The sequence below is a fragment of the Mchenga conophoros genome, linkage group LG17 (genome assembly GCF_057382185.1).
Source record: "Mchenga conophoros isolate Kocher_MC1m ecotype Shallow Benthic linkage group LG17, M_conophoros_male_GT1.1, whole genome shotgun sequence".
NCBI lineage: Eukaryota > Metazoa > Chordata > Actinopteri > Cichliformes > Cichlidae > Mchenga > Mchenga conophoros.
The window spans coordinates 2254376-2272709 of record NC_140542.1 but is presented as its reverse complement, the minus strand read 5'-3'; the positions used below and the strand labels follow the sequence as shown (position 1 = coordinate 2272709).

The 18334-nt window shown below is 44.3% G+C and overlaps 2 protein-coding genes across 5 annotated transcripts in view; one reads left to right on the top strand and one right to left on the bottom strand.

Annotated features, from left to right (window-relative positions):
• Nucleotides 1-46: 46 nt before the first annotated feature.
• Nucleotides 47-4825, bottom strand: nopchap1 (NOP protein chaperone 1). The gene is made up of 4 exons (XM_085251185.1): nt 4688-4825; nt 3428-3502; nt 3175-3308; nt 47-1015 (listed from the first exon to the last, which is right to left on the bottom strand). The coding sequence occupies exons 1-4, from the start codon at nt 4746-4748 to the stop codon at nt 842-844; spliced, it is 444 nt and encodes a 147-aa protein (XP_085107311.1). The 5' UTR covers nt 4749-4825; the 3' UTR covers nt 47-841.
• Nucleotides 4826-5768: 943 nt separating this feature from the next.
• The window catches only part of slc41a2b (solute carrier family 41 member 2b), a 37119-nt gene continuing 24553 nt past the window's right edge, over nt 5769-18334 (top strand). The window contains exons 1-8 of one of the 4 annotated variants that reach the window (XM_085251679.1): nt 5769-5879; nt 6970-7608; nt 8575-8682; nt 11116-11187; nt 11727-11871; nt 12012-12158; nt 15361-15508; nt 15968-16047. In XM_085251679.1, coding sequence (XP_085107805.1) covers nt 7069-7608; nt 8575-8682; nt 11116-11187; nt 11727-11871; nt 12012-12158; nt 15361-15508; nt 15968-16047 — 1240 coding nt within the window. In that variant the 5' untranslated portion in view covers nt 5769-5879; nt 6970-7068. Of the gene's footprint in view, nt 6005-6162; nt 6683-6969; nt 7609-8574; nt 8683-11115; nt 11188-11726; nt 11872-12011; nt 12159-15360; nt 15509-15967; nt 16048-18334 lie in introns of those variants that run through there. The other 3 variants (XM_085251677.1, XM_085251678.1, XM_085251680.1) reach the window with 3 other exon arrangements.

Sequence of the window (18334 nt, the reverse complement as noted above, 5' to 3'; positions counted from 1 at the left end):
TTAGGCATTTTGTGTTTTCAGCTTTTACAAAAATTACCATTCAATGTCATCATTAAACTTTATTCAGTTGGTTCAAAATCACATTCACAGCCTTGTTTCAAAAAAGGAGAATCTGTGGAAAATTTAAATATAATTCTTAACAGAAGTGAAAACAACAAATATACACAGAGGCTCGGATTCTAAAAGCTGAGAGCGCTTTATGCTGTGCACTTTAAGCATTGTTTGTCACACTGGGTACATGATGAGGGTACAGTATATTGCTCAGGCGAGTGCTGTCAGTGAGCCTGCTGTATCCACAAACACAAAGAAGAAACAGGCGCCTCATGTGGTGGAAAACGGTCCAATGATGGATGCTGCATCCACGGAGACAAAGACAATATGCTGCACAGTTCAAGTGCCAGCATCTGCAATGGGATCCAGGATCATTCATCCATGTGGGGTGGGTCACTCACTCAATGCTGGTTGTGGAGCAGGCTTTGTTTCATTACCATCTGTACTCACAATTCACTTCCTGCTTCAGCAGAGAGCTGAAGTGAACGGTTTGAAGCCCAAACTGATGCAAGGATGTGTTCACGTTCATGAAGCAGAGGACGAGGAGACAACACAGCATGCAGACATCGTGGTCACAGGGCAGACTCCCAGCATTTGTTCTGGCTCTATGGGCAGTTTGTGTGCACATTTCAGTGTTCACTGTACTCCCACAGGCAGCAGCTGTTCTGTCCGCTGTCTGTGTGTGAAGAAGGTTCGAAAGAAACAAGAAACTCTGACATGACATCTGAGGATCTCGTTGGCAAAACGTTTCCCATGGAAAAGAAACTAAAGGTCCCTCTGTCTGACTCGTCTACTCCCCCTGCTGGTCCAGAACCAGGATGTTGACTTTCTTTTTCTTGCCTTTGTCTCCGGGCAGTTTAAAGTTCTGCTCTGTGACCTCGCCGTCATCGTCGCTGCAGTCCGACTCCTCAGAGTCCGACGTCTCGCTGTCACCTGACTCATTGAGCTCCACGAGTGCTACATCCTGAGGACACGGGGACAAAATTACACGACTGGTGAAAGACGCACTTAAAGCAGCTAAATGGAGAGAAACTGATTAAATGAGCAGTAGATTGAGACTTATCCACCACCAGAAGAACAAATAAAATTTGTCATTTGCAAAAGTGTTCAGAGCCTTAACTCAGTGCTGCGTGGAAGCGTCTGCAGCAGCAGTTACAACTCATGGCTACCTGGATTTTGGCAGCTTGTGTGCCACGTTCACATCTTTGCAGCGCTGTTGGGGACAGTTAGCTGTTCTGAAACGATCTCTGCCCCGGGTGTTGAGAAGAGCACACACAGAATGATGATTCCACCATCATGCTTGTCTCTATGGACGTTAATAGAAAGTAATAAATAGTACAGACAGTTTGGGCCTTTTTTGTTGTCAAAATAAGAGACCGACTCTCCTCGTGTGCTCCGAATTCTTTAAACGGAGCTCTTAATAGAGTCGATTTCAGTTTTTCACTTTTGTTTTGGAAACGCAGGAAAGAATTAAGAACAGGACAAAAACAGTAAATTAATGCTAACTGAACTGCACTTAAGTTGTAATGTTGAATAAAAGTATGATGGTTCAAAGATTAAAGTCGTGTGTAGGGCTGGGCGATAGGGCCTAAAATTCTATCATGATATAATTTGAAGCACGTGCGGTAACGATATATATATCGCGATATATTCTTTTCTTCTGTATAACCTATTTTCCACACTATAAGGACTTAAAATCCTTTAATTTTCTCAAAAATCGAGAGTGTTCCTTATGTATGAATTCTGGTTGTGCTTACTGACCTCGAACCGATTTGGGCAGAAATCTGTTAAAAAAATGTTTTAGTACAACTTTGGTAAGCAGCACTGCTTGATGGATTGTCAGAGCATTACGGCTGCCGTAGTGAGGAGCTTCGGAGTAATCTGGGTCCAAAACTCCGTCAGCTTCAGGTCCCAAAGTCAAACGAATACTGAGAGTTAAAAACGGTCCAAATTCTTTCATCTTTAATAAAATCATCAGCGTTGCTGCTTTATCGGGTGTAACAATTAAGTTTAACATCCATGAAAACAGAATTTATTAAATTTAACGGAGTTAGAAGTTAGCAGGAAGTTGGCTCGCTAGTTTCCACCTAAACATTTCATACCATGTTCTGACAGAGATTTTTGAAACTAATTCAAACGTACAGCTCTGCTACCACTTCCAACATAAATGAAGACAGAAAACTAAACAGCAGTGGCGTTTGCAGGGTTACTGAAGTTGGATTACCTGGTATATAATGATGTGCTACGTGATTGCTAGCGACACAGCTATGTTAGCATAACATTAGCACAGTGAAGCTGGAGGATGAACGCCAACTTTTTTTCCACTCGATAAAAGTTAACGTGACGGATTCTGGTGGTCAGGGACAAATGCAGTCGCATAGCAGGATGCTGTACACGGGCCAAACTTCAGTCAAGAGAACAACTGAGATTATTCATCCACAATACGAGGCTAGTTATTAATATACTGCAACAACATGGGAACAGAGTAGCTGCGAGAGAATTCAACATTAATGAATCAATGTTACGGAAGTGGAGGAAGCGCAGTTTTCGGCTTTCCCCATATTTGAAAAGTGCTTCATCTCTTTGCTGTGACTGTCGCCCGCCACAATTTGCAGATGATAATGGTTGTAGCCGCTGCGATGCTTTCGACCAAAACAGGCGCAGCTTGATGACATCATCAACATGCGTTATCACGATAGAGCGGTATAGTCAAAATCTCTATCGTTGGCCAAATTTATATCGTTTATATCGCCCACCCCTAGTCGTGTGCTGCTGTTGGAAAAACAAGGCTCAGTACTGTAACACTTCCCCCACATGCTGCATGTCTAATTGTGTTGACATGGTGACGACTGAGCTCTACAGAGTTCCAGTTTAAACAAAGGTAAGAAAAAAATATGCATGCATGTAACCGAGTTATTTGAGTTACTCGATGCATTGCTGCAGTCCTAGCAGTCACACACAGCAGACCTCTTTGGAATAACGCAGCTGCCAGATTTACCCAGAGACCAGCTGCCCTAACCTCCAACACTTCTCTACTGCAGAGTCCTTTATGTTCCATGTCACAGTTCAGTACATCACCAGATGGTGGCAGTGCAGCTGGTTCAGCGGCAGGCCGATACTCACCATCTCTATGACCCTCTCTGCCTCGTCCACACTCTCTATGTCAAAGCGTCCAGCAGGAGCCTCCTCCATCTGTCTTTTCAGCTTCTCGTTGGCCTCCGCCATCTGAGGGAGGAAGCTCTGCAGCCGGTCCAGAACTGATTCACAGGGAAAGACCCGCACACACACACACACATCACTAAACATCACTCTTATGCTTTTTGGTAGATCAACCATCGACCAACTTGTCACTAAAAAGAATGCTTGACATTCTCACCGCTGCTTCTGGGGACTCTCTCTGTCTGCAGTGATCTTCCAGCTTTTGGATTGAGGAGAAGCTTCTCACTGAGACCTAGCAGCACAACACACAGATCAGTTACTCCTCATGACCAAACTTATGCTCCTATACTGCGGGAAAAGAAAGACACGTTTCTCATGAGTGGGTTAATGTGTAGAAATCCTTTCAATCTTTTAAATACAGCAGTTGTGGCAACACGTCCCTGATAGAGGTCCCTAAGAAAGTTAGTGAAATGACCATTCTGTGTAGCTAAGATTTGGGTTTACTCTAGTCAGCACAATGATTAATCTAAATCTGGAAAGCTGCAGAGAAAGTTGCCAAACTGAGAAATAATCAGGCATCAATCAGTCTATCTGGATGGACCACAAAGTTGGGTCACAGCAGCAGCAGGGAGGATACTCCAAATGTCCTTCTCCCACCCAGTGCTTTCCCAGTCCTCCCAGGGGAGAGTTGGATGACATACCACACTCTAATTTATAATGTGAGTCCAAATATAGACAAAAAATAAATAAAAACAACAGAAAAGGAAAATGCAGACTTTGACATGGTGTGTGAAGATTGGTTTCTCTAATGTCTCTAACGGCACTTTTACTCTAACTGACAGACATCAACAGAAACCTCCAACAAAACATCGCAGAAACATTATAACCTGATTTACTTTTACCCAGTGTGGAGTCTTTGTCTGCGTTTGTGGCTGACATGTTTCTCTACATTCAAAAACTACCATCACAATTAGAGACTGTCCGTTTATTTATAAGTAAAAATGTTTTTCCCCACGCTGTAAACACGTGATCCGTGGACTTTGTTTTAACTTCCATTAGTCTAAGATGGGTTTATTTGTTATAAAGGTCGACTACGTTTCAATTAAGGACTCAACATGACCTGCAGAGTCACAGCACTGAACTGTGGCACTAAACTTACCGAGGAAATCGGGCCTCAGCGCTCTGGAGTCAAAGCAAAGACCGCAGTTTTTTAGGACCGTGTTTGCACGAAGTCTTTAGGTAATAACTTTGTTTATATGACGCTGGCAATGATTTAACTAAACGTGTAGTTTTCATTACTCCATGTAGCTGCTTACATATATTCAAATAGTCTGACAGACAGTCAGTATTTTACAACAAAATACTGACACAGAAGCTGGCTTTCCTGTACGAATGTGCAGTTTAGGCTCTGTACTTCTTCCCAGTCCAACTCTCCTGACATTTTGACAAAACAGAAAGAAATAAAAAGCATCCAAACCTCCTCCGTTACCACACGACAGCAACGCCTGCGAGCTCGTTGTCTTTACGTTTAATTCCATGTTAGATTTAGAGAGGACACGATAATGTTTTCCTCCACATGTGGGTTTTTTTGGTCGAAATCCACATCCGTGTGAAAGGTAGGGACAAAGCTTGTTTTAGGAATTATACAGCGCCCCCTGGTGTTTGGGATGAACTCTAGCGTTTACGCACACATTCCAAGCTCCTTACTACACTGTCAGGTTTTATACAAATATTTTGGCTGGCTTTTCATACCTGGCATTATTCCAGTGGGATTCAAATTACCCCATTTACCTGAAATATGATAATGTTTGGAGTGTTTTTGAAAGAAAAGAAAGCTAATTATGGTGTTAATGTGTTATTAATCTTGTGCAAGCAATTTCTACATAAATGTCGTTTTTTTAAGACCAAACCAACACTGGCTCACTGGAAAAACGACTTAAACCTGTTGGTTAAATCTTTGACTTTAGTTAAAAAGAAAAAGGCTGCTTTTTTGTTTCCTTTGTGGAAGATTTTGATTTAGTGAGTTAATAATCTGTTAAATTATGTGACCCCATCTTTATATTTTCTTTTTCCTATGTATGAAAGTTGCTAATATGTAAGGAATGTTTATTCTCTGAATGTGTAATATATGGTGCATTTTGTTTGTATGTTAATTTTACTAATAAAAAACAAAACAAAACAAAAACCCAACTACACACTGTTAGGTGTAAAGATTACGCACATCCTCCAGATGTGGACCGAGACTGTCAGGTTTAAACTCCCCAGCTGATAGACTCGGCTTACCTGCAATTAATACTACCAAAACTACCACTATGTAATGTGGGTAATACAATAAAAATTATATCTGAAAGTTTTGTTCTAATCCGCTGAAGCCAGCTGATGTTTTATTCTATAGCAGTAATGTTAATGCAGTCATAATGCAGTCGAAGATTAAAAGTGCATTACTTAATATAGATGTGAGGAAAACCATCCCATTTGTCGGACATACTATGTCTTTGGATCTGTAATCAGGTCAACCCGGATTTATAACTTCTGGTAAGCAGGCGCTCGTCGTGTCGCGTAGACGATCTTGGTTGGCCAGTTTCGCTCTGACGCGGCTCTCTGGCTGGCTAGCTGTCAGAGGAAAGGACTGGCATCTCCTCTGGGTGGAATTTCTTCACAGTGAAAACGTATGTCAAGGATAAAAACAACGGTAATAATAATCCTTAGCACTGAAGAGTTATATATATCCTATCTACTTGTAATACTGGCTAACTGTGGCCACCGTATTCTCCCGGTTTACGTTTAACGCTGGGTAAGTAGGCAGCCGACGTGCCTTCTACTGTTTTGATTCCTCCACAGCTAGCTAGCAGCATTTCCGTGTTATGTGGCGACCATAAACATATACACAACCAGCCTGTTTGTGTCAAGTTCCTGTTTGGCTAAATGATCCATGAATGGCAGCTGTGGTGTGAGACGGCGCTGAATAGGATGGTGGTAATAAATGGGCCTGAACAGTGGCAATTAAAAAAGTATGAAAACTGTCGTCTCGAGAACATTTTACCAACGAAACGCAGATAAACTGGAGACACCGGAACAGCAGCAAATTATGGGAGAACTTTGTGAACATCCTCGGTTGGTACATTTAAAGAAGCAGCTCGGTGGACCTCGGATTTAAAGACTTGATGCTCAATCATTCAGGGAAGCAAATCTCCAAAAGTTGGTTCTGTTCATCTGGACGCAGCGTTTTGTGGGAGAAACGTTTCGTCACTTGGATGCTAGCTCGGGTTTAGTTTGTCAGCCCACAGCAGCGACACTAGCAGCTAACTTCTACTCTCTATATTCATCGTCATCATCGTTTCAAACGAGACGTGAATGACAGGAACAGGCTGAATTGTATTTCCGGTGCTCTTTGGGATGCTTCTCAGCTGTTCCTGTTCATTGCTTTAATTTTCTAACTGGTAGCAGTCCTTTAACAGAAAGCGTTGTTGAGGTGAGCAGTGATGCTGGCACTGATATATCTGTGATGGTGATCCAGTCTTTCTTCCCGTCGTTGCTTGATGATGTATTAAAAATAAAGTGTTGTATGTTACAGCAGCTTCAGCACAATCCTTCCCTGCAGTAATGACACGTACGCTCTAACGTCACCTCTTGTTTCTCTGCATTTCCACTTTAAGAACCGTTTGTTCCTCTTTATCACTTACTGTTGTTTTGTCTTATACATATCAGCAGCTGGCAGATATTCCTCTTCTCATTTCATTTCGTGTGTGTTTTCTTTAGGCTGATGAATCCCTGAAGCTCGCTTCGACCGCTCGCTGCCTGGACACCGCCCTCAGACCGGATGACAGGAGATGAGACACTGGAGCCCTGGACCACATCATGAGCATTCAAAGCCTACAAGGAGCTATAGGGGAGTCTCTTGGCTCTAGTCTCACAGTGCGCATGAGTGGAGCAGGTGGCGGGTGGAACAGCCTCTCCCTGAAACCTGTTTCCCCGGGGTGGATCGCCTCCATTTTCCACACCATGGTCCCCACCGGTTACACCAAACTTCAGGAGGAGCGGTTGGCCATGGTGGACCTTGGAGCTAAATCTGAGGCCAACTCACTCCAGAACGGGTACAGACAGGAGACGTCTCATATAGAAGGTAGACGGGTTCTGGACCGGGCCTCTCGGGCCTCTTTGACTTTAGCAGACTGTGGCGATGGAGACTGCTCGGAGACGGAGCCTATGCTCACTGAGAGGAGGCTCTCAGGTGAAGAGGCAGATGGGGAGGAGGAAGAGGAGGAGGAAGGGCTGGGATCGAACACGCAGAATATGCCAAAGGAGTCAGTGCTGGCTATGGCATTTCAGATTTTGGTGCCTTTCCTTCTAGCCGGATTTGGAACCGTATCAGCTGGAATGGTGCTGGATGTTGTGCAGGTAAATTGAGCAACCAGCATTATTAAACCAGTCAAAGCAGGCTGGGATTAAAGGCTCATTCAAGCTCCTTACAAATATGGGTTTTGTTCAGTTTTGCTCTCTGTGAATGTGGAACATAGTAGCACAACTGCAGCGAAGTTACCAAGGCTGGGAAGTGTTGTGCTGTAAAGCTACATTTGAAAGTAGCAGTCACCCAACCCCACCAGGCTGCAGTAAAAGGACAGTGTTGGCTGAGGTGGAAAAATAACTAAACACATCAGTCACTGACTAATAATGATCACATTATCCAAACCTTCCTTGGGTTATATGCTGGCAACCAAGCTTGATATGACTGTAATCTCACCAGGCCGCTCTGTAACGGCGTTGTTAACGGCACTCTGTCATATCACATGTTTAAGGTGCACGTCTGTGAGCAGGGTGTTTTACATAGAAGTCCCAGGTTGGAGACGGGGACCTCTGTTCTACTTCTAGAATTTCTAAACCGTAGTTTTAATTTCAGTGTTTCTCTGTGAATGTGTTGAAGATTTTAACGTAGAAACGCAGCGCCCACTCGAGCGTGGTCCTGCCTGCAACCCTTTCCGTTTCTGCACATTTACATTTTTTGGGTGAAACCATCTGTCAGACGGTGGAAGCGTGAGCCAACGAGCTGGAAGAGTGCTGCTCGCGTCCCAAATGTGTCCTTCATGCAAACGTGAAAGCTTTGCTGTGGGCAGTCAGTAAGGTGTGAGGAGAAGAGTTTCTTGCTTTGCTCAGCTGACATTACGGCAGTCGTGTTATCCCTGTTGGCAACATCTGACAGAATTACGAAGCTTTAAAAGAAAAGTCTGTGAATGCTGCTGGATTTACTTCACTGCTTCACAGCTAAATGATGCAAATCCCCAGTTTGCCTTATCCTGAAAACACAACATGTAAGTGTGAAGTTCAGTGATAGCCAGAAAAAGCAAAGTGACTTTCTGGTGTCTGCAGCACTGGGAGGCGTTCCAGTACATCACAGAGATCTTCATCCTGGTACCCGCTCTGCTCGGCCTCAAGGGAAACCTGGAGATGACTTTGGCCTCGAGGCTGTCCACAGCGGTGAGACACACACACACACACACACACACACACACACACACACACACACACACACACACACACACACGCTCTGTAGCCCATTCCACTCTAAGACCCCAACACAATAGCATCTTTATGTGTAGTAATAGTAAACAACACCCTAAACTGAAGAACTGTCATTCTTTCTTGTAATGCACTTGTGGTTGTGGAAGCTGTGTCACTGTTATTCCGTCTTCACATTCGATGTTGTTGTAATCAGACGTCAGGCTGCTTTGTCCTGCGAGCTTGTTGTTTCACTCTCAGAAGGACGGAGTGGTTTCCCGTCAGCCTCGTGCTCGTAGCTGCTGTTCGAGGATCACTGATAGTGCAGTGATGTCACTGTGTACGTAGTTGCATCATTTTTGTTTTTGTGGTCATGACTCACCTCCACAGAGCCTCTAACTGTGATTAGGTGTTCATCATCCAGCCCAGTCTGGAATTATAGCTCCAGTGCCGTCGACGCTGTGCGGTGAACACCACAGGCTTATGTGCCCAGCTGTTACAATGACTTTGGGCGTTTCCACGTAAGAATTACTTAAAGTGTTTGAGAAATAGTTGGAGTCAGGAGGAATTTGCTGACGGGGAGTTGGGAGAGGCTGTTGCAGCCAGGATCAAATGGTCAGACGGTGAATTGTTGCTCTGCTAAAGAGGGTGAGCATGTGTTTGCACCCTGTCCCATCAAACAGGCTCTCCTTCTGTCCATAACCTTACTCGTTGCAGTCCTGTTTGTCCAAGTAGAAGAGGTGACTGAGCAGAATTCTCTCTTTGTTGGTTTTCGGCTCTTCCTGCTCCCCACGCACAAGCTCCACATTCACAGCGCTGTGTCAACATAGAGAGTGGAGCGTAGCATGAGCCAAGTTTCCTCAACGGTGTCCCAAAAACAGTTTGTCTTCATGTTACTGTTGCTCTGCTCAGCTGCTCTGCCCTGCAGTGCTGAGAAATGCAGGAGGACTTATGACAGTTGTTGCATGTGTGAAGTCACACGTGATTTCAGAAACGTCATTACAGTTAATTGAATTTGTTCACGTTAGTTCAGCTAAGCATCAGAGTGGGACAGACAGGTGGTCAGTAAGGCACAGGTGCCCACATATGAGCAAAATGACTGTAGGCCACAGAAAAAGGTCTTTTCTTTGTGCAGTGCAGAGCTCACTCAGAGTGAATCCCAGCTTCTCATCTTAGAGCCACAATTTACAGAAGTCCCCTAAACATGTCACGTCCAGGCAGTGTGAAGTTACTGCTGTGAAAGAGGACGGCTGAAAAGATGCACTCACAGGAAATGTGCCTGATCATAGCAACAACCACTCATCCAAACAGTGAGTCTGCAGTCACAGCTAACCAAGATAATTACATACAGATACAATGTTCTGCTATCTTCCACAGAGCTTTACATCATCTGAGTGATATATTTACAAGAGTGTGAACATTTTGTGCAGCTATTGTGTTATGTGTCACCTTTATGACATGGTTGGGAATTTATTAATGTTTGTGAATGTCCTCACAGATGTGCGAGACACCGCGGACAGAATTCCTGAGCTGTTAGTGGGATACAGAGTCGGATTATATCTTTGTTCAGTTTTACTCCAGTTATTGGCAAAACCACATGGTTGAAAATGACTAACGATGTTCTCATTTTTAAAAAGTGTGTGTGTGTGTGTGTGTGTGTGTGTGTGTGTGTGTGTGTGTGTGTGTGTGTGTGTGTGTGTGTGTGTGTGTGTGTGTGTGATACATGTGATCAATCACTCATAATACAGAAAAAGGTTAGACCCATGAAAGTGCTCCATCTCTGGTAAATGTCATCAGGTTTTATCGTCACGTCACGTGTGCAGGTACACGGGTACAGCACATGCAAGTGTGCGAGCTCCTCAAGCAACAGAGGTGTGCAAAAGTACAATAACACAAGAACAAGCAGAATATAGGAATGGCTAAATCTGAGAGTTATATGAATAATATATGGACAATATAGGAGTGCATTACTGAATATGTATATCTACGTGTGTGTGTGTGTGTGTGTGTATGCAAACCAAGTGGCATTTATATACAGTGTGGAGTGCACAATGTTGAAGTTGTGGTAAGTGAAGGTGAAGTGTTCAGCAGCCTGATGGAAAAAGCACATCTTCACATTCATAGCAGTAAATGTGTTTGTGTAGCACGGATGGTTCAGATGGAGAGTGTGACGACTGAAAAGGCCAGACCCAGTGTTTGTGTTAGTCTTTGCTTTTAAGTCTATTTGTTACACCTGGGAAGTTTAGTACTCTTTGGTTTTTGCAGGGAAACCCACAATATGAAATACTGGGATTAAATGGGACCACTTTTAAGTTTCTAGCATTTAATCAATTTAGTGTCAATCCTGGAAAATAAGTGGCATTTCCAACACAGGCTTTACTCTGTAAAATAACTCTTCCCATCCCAACTCAGGTCAATGTGGGCAAGATGGATTCTCCCATCGAGAAGTGGAATCTAATCATAGGGAACCTGGCACTGAAGCAGGTAATGGCTCACAGTGGCTGTCTCATTGTAGAGAGAACACTTTCATATAAAAACGAATCAATCCTGCATCCTTTGCATTGGCATGAGCTGCAGTTTTATTCGTTTCTCTTCCTTTTTACTGGGAGCAGTTTTTTACTCAGGTGTTTTTCCCTTTTTGGTCATAACAAAAAACATTAAATTGTATTTTATATGTTGAATGAAATATCACAAATCTTTGATAATATTAATGCAGTGCTATGGCTAATATCCAGTGTGTATATGTTGATACGGTGCACGGACCGTGCGGGTGTTTATTTAGACCAAAGTCTTTGGCTGTGTCGTAAGACCGAGTGCATGCTGTGTTAATATCTACCTAGGTACGATAAACACACCACAACATGACGTATGTAATGATAAAGCTACACGCTGAGCCGTTCGTCCTGCATGTAACGTGTCACCAGGAACTATTAGGGAAAAATGGACGTGCACGTGTTGCTGCTAAAGCTCACTTTGTGTCATTAATAAGCAAGTCTGGATCATCTCCTGCCTCTCTGCCCCAGGTTCAGGCCACTGTTGTGGGTTTCCTGGCGGCCGTAGCAGCCGTGGTTCTTGGTTGGATTCCAGAGGGGAAGTTTCAGATGAGCCACGCTGTTTTGCTCTGCTCCAGCAGCGTGGCCACGGCCTTCATAGCCTCCCTGCTGCAGGGTAAATACACACACTGTGACGCGGTATAAGCTGGTAATGCTGCTGCTGCTTCACGTCAGGCCTTTTAACACGCACGTTTTCAGTTGCCTATAATGTGATGGCTGTGAGTAATGTGCTTATCCTCTTGATGTCATATTCAGGTATCATCATGGTGGGGGTAATTGTGGGCTCGAAGAAGACGGGGATTAACCCAGACAACGTAGCCACGCCCATTGCAGCCAGTTTTGGTGACCTCATAACCTTGGCGATCCTGGCCTGGATAAGCCAAGGCTTGTACAAGTGCCTGGGTAGGTCCTACCTTTACTACACTTGCATATGTTCTGACCGCATTACAAGGAGCCACTTTGTTTCACAGTCAGCCAATCGGCTCATTATATTCATAGAACCCATATATTACTGATCCATACTGTGTAGAATTAGGACACCTGTTCTGAAGAACCTTCCGCCTCCACCGAGCTCTGTTCAGGCTGCTGAGCCCATCATGAAAACATCGGCGCATAAATAAAGATTATTGGCGAGCACAGAGGGTGTGCACTTTTAGTTTTACCACAAATTATTAAGAGTGTATAAAATTGTACCTGTGCAAACTTCAGTTTTATTTCTTAGCGCCAAATCACAACAACAGTCGCCTCAAGGCGCTTTACAGTAGATCGCACAATAAGGTGAATACAAACGCACCTGAGGGGATTATATCAGACATCGCAGCCAAGTAGTCTTTGGTCTTATCTGTCTGTCCACTGACGGCACACATGCTTACATGATAAAATGTCTGTCTTTGTGCCAGTTTATCTGGTAAAAGTCAGTGTGAACATCCATCCGTGCATTCGCCGCACACAGTGATGGAGCTCCATCGCTGCGTATCCAAGGCTGGGTTGTAGAGCCCAGATGAGCTCGACTGAAAGATGTAATCTCTCCAGCGTGTCCTGGCTCAGCCTCCCCCACAGCCACACTTTCCTTCAGCCAAACTTTTTACACCAACATTCTCCTTTGAATATCTTCTTAGGCTCTTGCTTTACTGATGGAACAAGAGAGGATGTCAAATGTACTTTCTTTTGAATAAACTTGCAGATGTACTGTATGGAGATCTGCATTAAAGGGCTCACAGTGACTGCCTAAGAGCCCTCATGCATATGATCATTTATTAGTGGGCCATCACATGCATGAATGCACCTCGGAGTGTTTCAGTCTGAGTGCGGATGTTTAAATTCAGTCATAATATCCAGTTCAAATATGCTTCATGTGGTACTGTAGAGTCATACACTCCCACAGTTGGCCAGCAGGGGTCCTTCCTGTCTCACTCTGTAAGAACATCAGCCTCCAGTTTCAGGACAGACCATCTCTCTTCCTCCTGACATGCGCTCCACATGTTTAATTCATGTGACAGCAGACCTGTGCTGCACCACCTTGTATTACTCAGTGCAGCCACATTAGAAGCGTTTTCCTTTGGAAACCATCTCATGCTAACTAAACCCGTCAGGTCTAATTGCTGAGCACAGATGTTCTCCATTATAAAAGGAATAGTTTAGTGCTGGGAGCTCAATTTCTTAAGCACACTTCAGATTTCCATGGCAGGGCAGTGAGGCTGTCTGGCTGTGTCGCTCACACTGGCTCTCTTGTTTTTGAGCCCAGCAGACACCTGCCCACTAAACTCAAACTAACGGTCAGTTTACTCGCAGATGATGAAAACTGAAATCGCTCGTCTGTCTGTTCTCGTAAGAAAAGCTAAAGCGAGAGTCATTTAGAGGCATTGAGGGAAACAGCCAAGTAGAGACGCAAGCGAGACATTGCAGCTGTAGGAATCATGTGGAGTCCTCTTGGGTTTATTTATAGTGCTGTTAACCAACAGGATTGTTACAGAGTGCTATACTGAGAGGGCTCAACAATGGATGAGAGCAGCGATAATGTGAGTGTGAGATGAAGCACTAACACCAAGAAAAGGGCCCAGAGTTTATGCACAGGTTGTGTTGATACATCGCACAAATTAACAGATGGGTGTTTACATGCCGGCTGCATGTAAACCTGCAGAAAAGCATTCAATGCAACACGGTGCACACCCATGACACGAGGAAGCAGAACTACGATTTTAATGAGTGGGATAAAGGATTTCTCCTTATATGTGAAACCGTTACATTAACGGGTCCAAAGGAAGGTTGGGCTTTGGCCCACAGTCAGCTGAGACTGCTCACGTGAAAGCTGCTGTAGGTTCACCTTTAGATAAGAATGAAGAATTCATCAGTCTGAGTCTTCTTTCTGAGTTGTCTGTTGTGAGACAGACGCTGCCATAGTGCAGGACTTTGTACTCTATGCACCAACTCTAAATGACAGTTGTCCTCTTTCTATATATTTTTCACACTGACTTCAGTACAGTGAAATGCTGCAGTCTCATCCACTTCACCTCATCTATGATAGACGTGAGTCGGACTTGAAATAGTTGAAATAACAGAAGAAGAAAGCAGTTCTTTTGTTTGGTCCCCACCTGCTCAGGTAACCTCGCCACCACGTCTCTTTGCAGGCTCCTTCTTGTTAAACAGGTTTTCTTGACAGCAAGAAAGCAGAACACTTTCTTCTTCTTCTCCTTATTATTATTTTCTGCTTGCCCAGTTCATGCTGGGTGCACGACTAGCATCTAAAAACACGGTGGTAGTTATCATCACTCTTTGGAAACACCATTTCTTTCCCAAGCATTAGAAGAATGGAGCCATTTAGATAGCTGGCAGCTGCTCCGTCCCTCTTCCTGGCAGAGTGTCGTAGCAAAATGTATTCCTTCAGGGATGGGCAGGAATATCAATTGCTTGCTCGCAGGTTTATTCACCGAAGCAAGATAATTATTGACACGTGCAACGTCTAAAGGTAGAAGAGTCTAACTGGGACTTTGCCTGTTAGCCAGCTTACTTACTTACTTACTTCCTGAGGCTGCTCTGGGGCAAGGCTCCGCTCCAGATATGACTCCGTTTATCTGTTTCACATTTTAAAATCCAAGGCCTACTAGAGCCCGTTGTATCCTGAGCTGGACACCACGCCCTTTCTTTTCTTTAGACCATCAAGATAGTAAATGTGGGACTGCTTGCTAATGACAGTTACTGAGTGCTTGAAATGTTGGAAACATCTGGTGGTGGCTTCATGCAGGTGCTTTAGTCTAATTACCTCTCCAAAATAACTGTTATATTTTAGTTGAAACAAAGACGTTTACTGTTAGAGTCTTAGAGCAAGTGAGAGAAAATATCCGGTGTGTATTTACTGGATGGATTTAGGACTGGATGCCAACGGGCAGAGTCAGCCACAAGTAAAGAATCTTCATTCCTTAAAGTGCTGGAAAAAAGTCCTGTTTGTGGTGCTGAACCATTGTTCCAGCAATCTGGACGTCCCGATGAACAGAATCAACATGTTGGGATTTTCTTACCCGGGTCATTGAGACGTTTCAGGTGTTACTCAGTTTCACCTGAGCAGGAAACGGACAGAAACTAAAACCCAAGTGTGTCTCCTCTGCAGATTCCTATCCGTATGTGTCGTCGTTGGTTTGGGCCTTCTTCATGTGTCTGACTCCGCTGTGGATCGTCATCTCCTCCAAGCACCCCGCCAGCCGCACCCTGCTCTACTCAGGATGGGAGCCCGTCATCACTGCTATGGTCATCAGCAGGTGTGTGTGTGTGTGTGTGTGTGTGTTTAGTCTTCTGAAGGAAAAAGAACAGCTGTCCCGAGTCTGCACCTCCCAGCGTCTGGTTTGCATGATGACTCATCCCCTAAACAAATTGCGGCATCCCAGCACATACACCCTCAGGTCTCCTTGAGCCTGGCGGCCTTACAGAGGAGCCAGTAGGAAGCAAATTACTGTCCCGCTCACTCTCTCTCACTCTCTCCTCTCAACAATCAGTGCTGCTGATATTACAGACCCACACAGGCTGTAATAGAGGAGGGGGAGCTGGGCTGTGAACAATTGAAAAATCCTTCATTCTCTCTGTCCAGTACAGCCATGAAGGATTTTAGTAGCTCTTCTAGAGAAGCACACAAATCCACTGTACACATCACTTAGGTGAAGGTGAGCCTATGCCTTTCCATGCACTCTGAGTTAATGAGCTAATTATGTTGTGCTCTGCAGCATCGGAGGGCTCATCCTGGACAAAACGGTGTCTGACCCAAATCTGGCCGGCATTGTAGTGTACACCCCCGTTGTCAACGGTGAGTATTGACACCGCTTCCTTCTTTTGTTCTGTGCAGCATAGAGGTGTTGCTGATGTGCAGTCGTGTGCCCGGGGGGCATGAACAGACACGGAGGGGCTGGCTAAAGACCAGACCAAAGGTTTTAGTAACAGCTTCTTAAATCCTATTTATAAAACACACACATGAAAAATCCCACTCCTCCTTGAATCTTCCATCCTCTAATTCTTTCAGGATACAGCATTACAGTAGGGTTGGGCGATATGGTGAAATTTTCCGAGAATTTTAAGTCCAATAATCGACGATGGGCGATATATTCGTGCATGTGCAGACTTTTTGATGGGCGGAGCAATGTAATCATGCACGGACTAATTTGTGCGTTTACAACACAGAAGAAGTCCAAACATGGACAAACGAATTACCAAAACAATATAAAGTCGCCACTTTGGGATGAAGGAGGTAAACCTAAGGATGTAACCAAAGCGGTGTGCCGCTTGTGCAGACGTATAGTGCGAGCAGAGGACTCAAAAACGACTAACTTGCATGAGCATGTACGCGTCCACCATCCGAATGTTTTTGTCTGAACGTAGGCACTGCCTTTCTTTCTTTCTGTTATGAGTTTGAGTAAATGAATCGCTGCGTTTGGGCGCACTCTGAGGAGGGTGCATGTGCTCGCAGATGAAAGAGGGTGCTGTTGAAACAGCGCTATTATTCTGTTGACTGCTTCTGTTAGCGCCATCATTATTAGCAAACTTACTCATGGGCAAATAAATAAATCGCTCTTGTACCCACTGTGTGTGTGTGTGTGTGTGTGTGTGTGTGTGTGTGTGTGTGTGTGTGTGTGTGTGTGTGTGTGTGTGTGTGTGTGTGTGTGTGTGTGTGTGTGTGTGTGTGTGTGTGTGTGTGTGTGTGTGTGTGTGTGTCACATGGTTGCCATGAGTATTACATGTAGAGGCAGCACAGTGGTGCAGTGATTAGCACTGAGCTCGGTCCCACCACCTGGCTGTGGACTTTGCGTGGGTACTCCAGCTTCCTCCCACAGTCAAAGACGTACAGTTAGCAGGGTTAATATTAGTCTAGTGTCTTTATAAGACTACAGTTATAGAGAAAAACACTCAACACCCATCAGACACCATCCTCCCCATGAGCAAGCACTTTGGTGACAGTGGGAAGGAAAAACGTAATTTTAACATCGAGAAACTTCCAGCAGGCTCAGGGAGGGGCGGAGCCATCTGCTGTGACCACTCGCAGAGGTGGGACATGCTTTTTTTCCCTCTTTAATATTGGCACAAATAGAAGTAATATTTCATGTGTCAAATGTTAGTGAATCAGGTCTCTAATATTCTGCACCTGAAACGAACTCCCAGAAATACGTTTGCAACAAGTTCAGTTACAAAAATCTCCGAGTTCCCACCTCTTGCACGCAGTCCTTTGTAAATACCAGCAGTATAGGTTTTAATTACATTTATTCCTAGTTAGCTGTACCACAGCACATTAGTTAATCTGCTCCATAGTGTCTTAGTAAGGTGTACATGCTGCTAGAGCTGAACAGAACCCACCCTTTTCAGAAATGTCCATATCTGGTGTTTCTGCTCCGCTCAACTTAATATGTGCCTTCATCTTTGTTTATGAGCTGTTTCTGCACAGCTGCTACTGTAATAGCAGCTGTGCACGGTACGAGACACCCTGTGAAGTCAGAACAGGAACAGTTTAGGAATAATCGTTATGGGCTTCATGTCCTCAACAATAGATTTGATAGTTACCAACTCAACTTTGTTCTTTCTGTGATGAGAGAGGAAGCGTCACATCCAGTCTGAGTGTAGCTGCTGCTCCTGGCACACCCTGGGGCTACACATGTTGTGGCTGGATGTGTGAACCATTATTAAGATAAAAAGTGAAATAAATAAATAAAAACACATAATTAAACAGACCAAATGAATTAAAATATGCCTCTTTTGATGTGGTCACGCTGAAGGCCTCGAGCCTGAGACATCAGACTCTGCAGTACATCCTAACACAGGTAAGTGTAGATGGCTGCTGTTCTGAAAATTCAGTTTTAACAGATTCCTCCTGCTTCCAGAAATGAATTAACGAAGCACTGTATTCATCTCAAAAGTAAAGACACAATTGCGTGACCAAAGAGAAAGGCAGCGATCGACAGGCTGACCTGAGGAGTCCGGCCCATACATTTAAATGCAGGCGTTCCTGCAATAGCCAGCTGGGCGTCCATGCCCCACCAAGCTGCTCTCAAAGTCTGTTTGATCTGTTCCTCTTTTCATCTTATCACATTAAGATGCCTCTGCGTTTG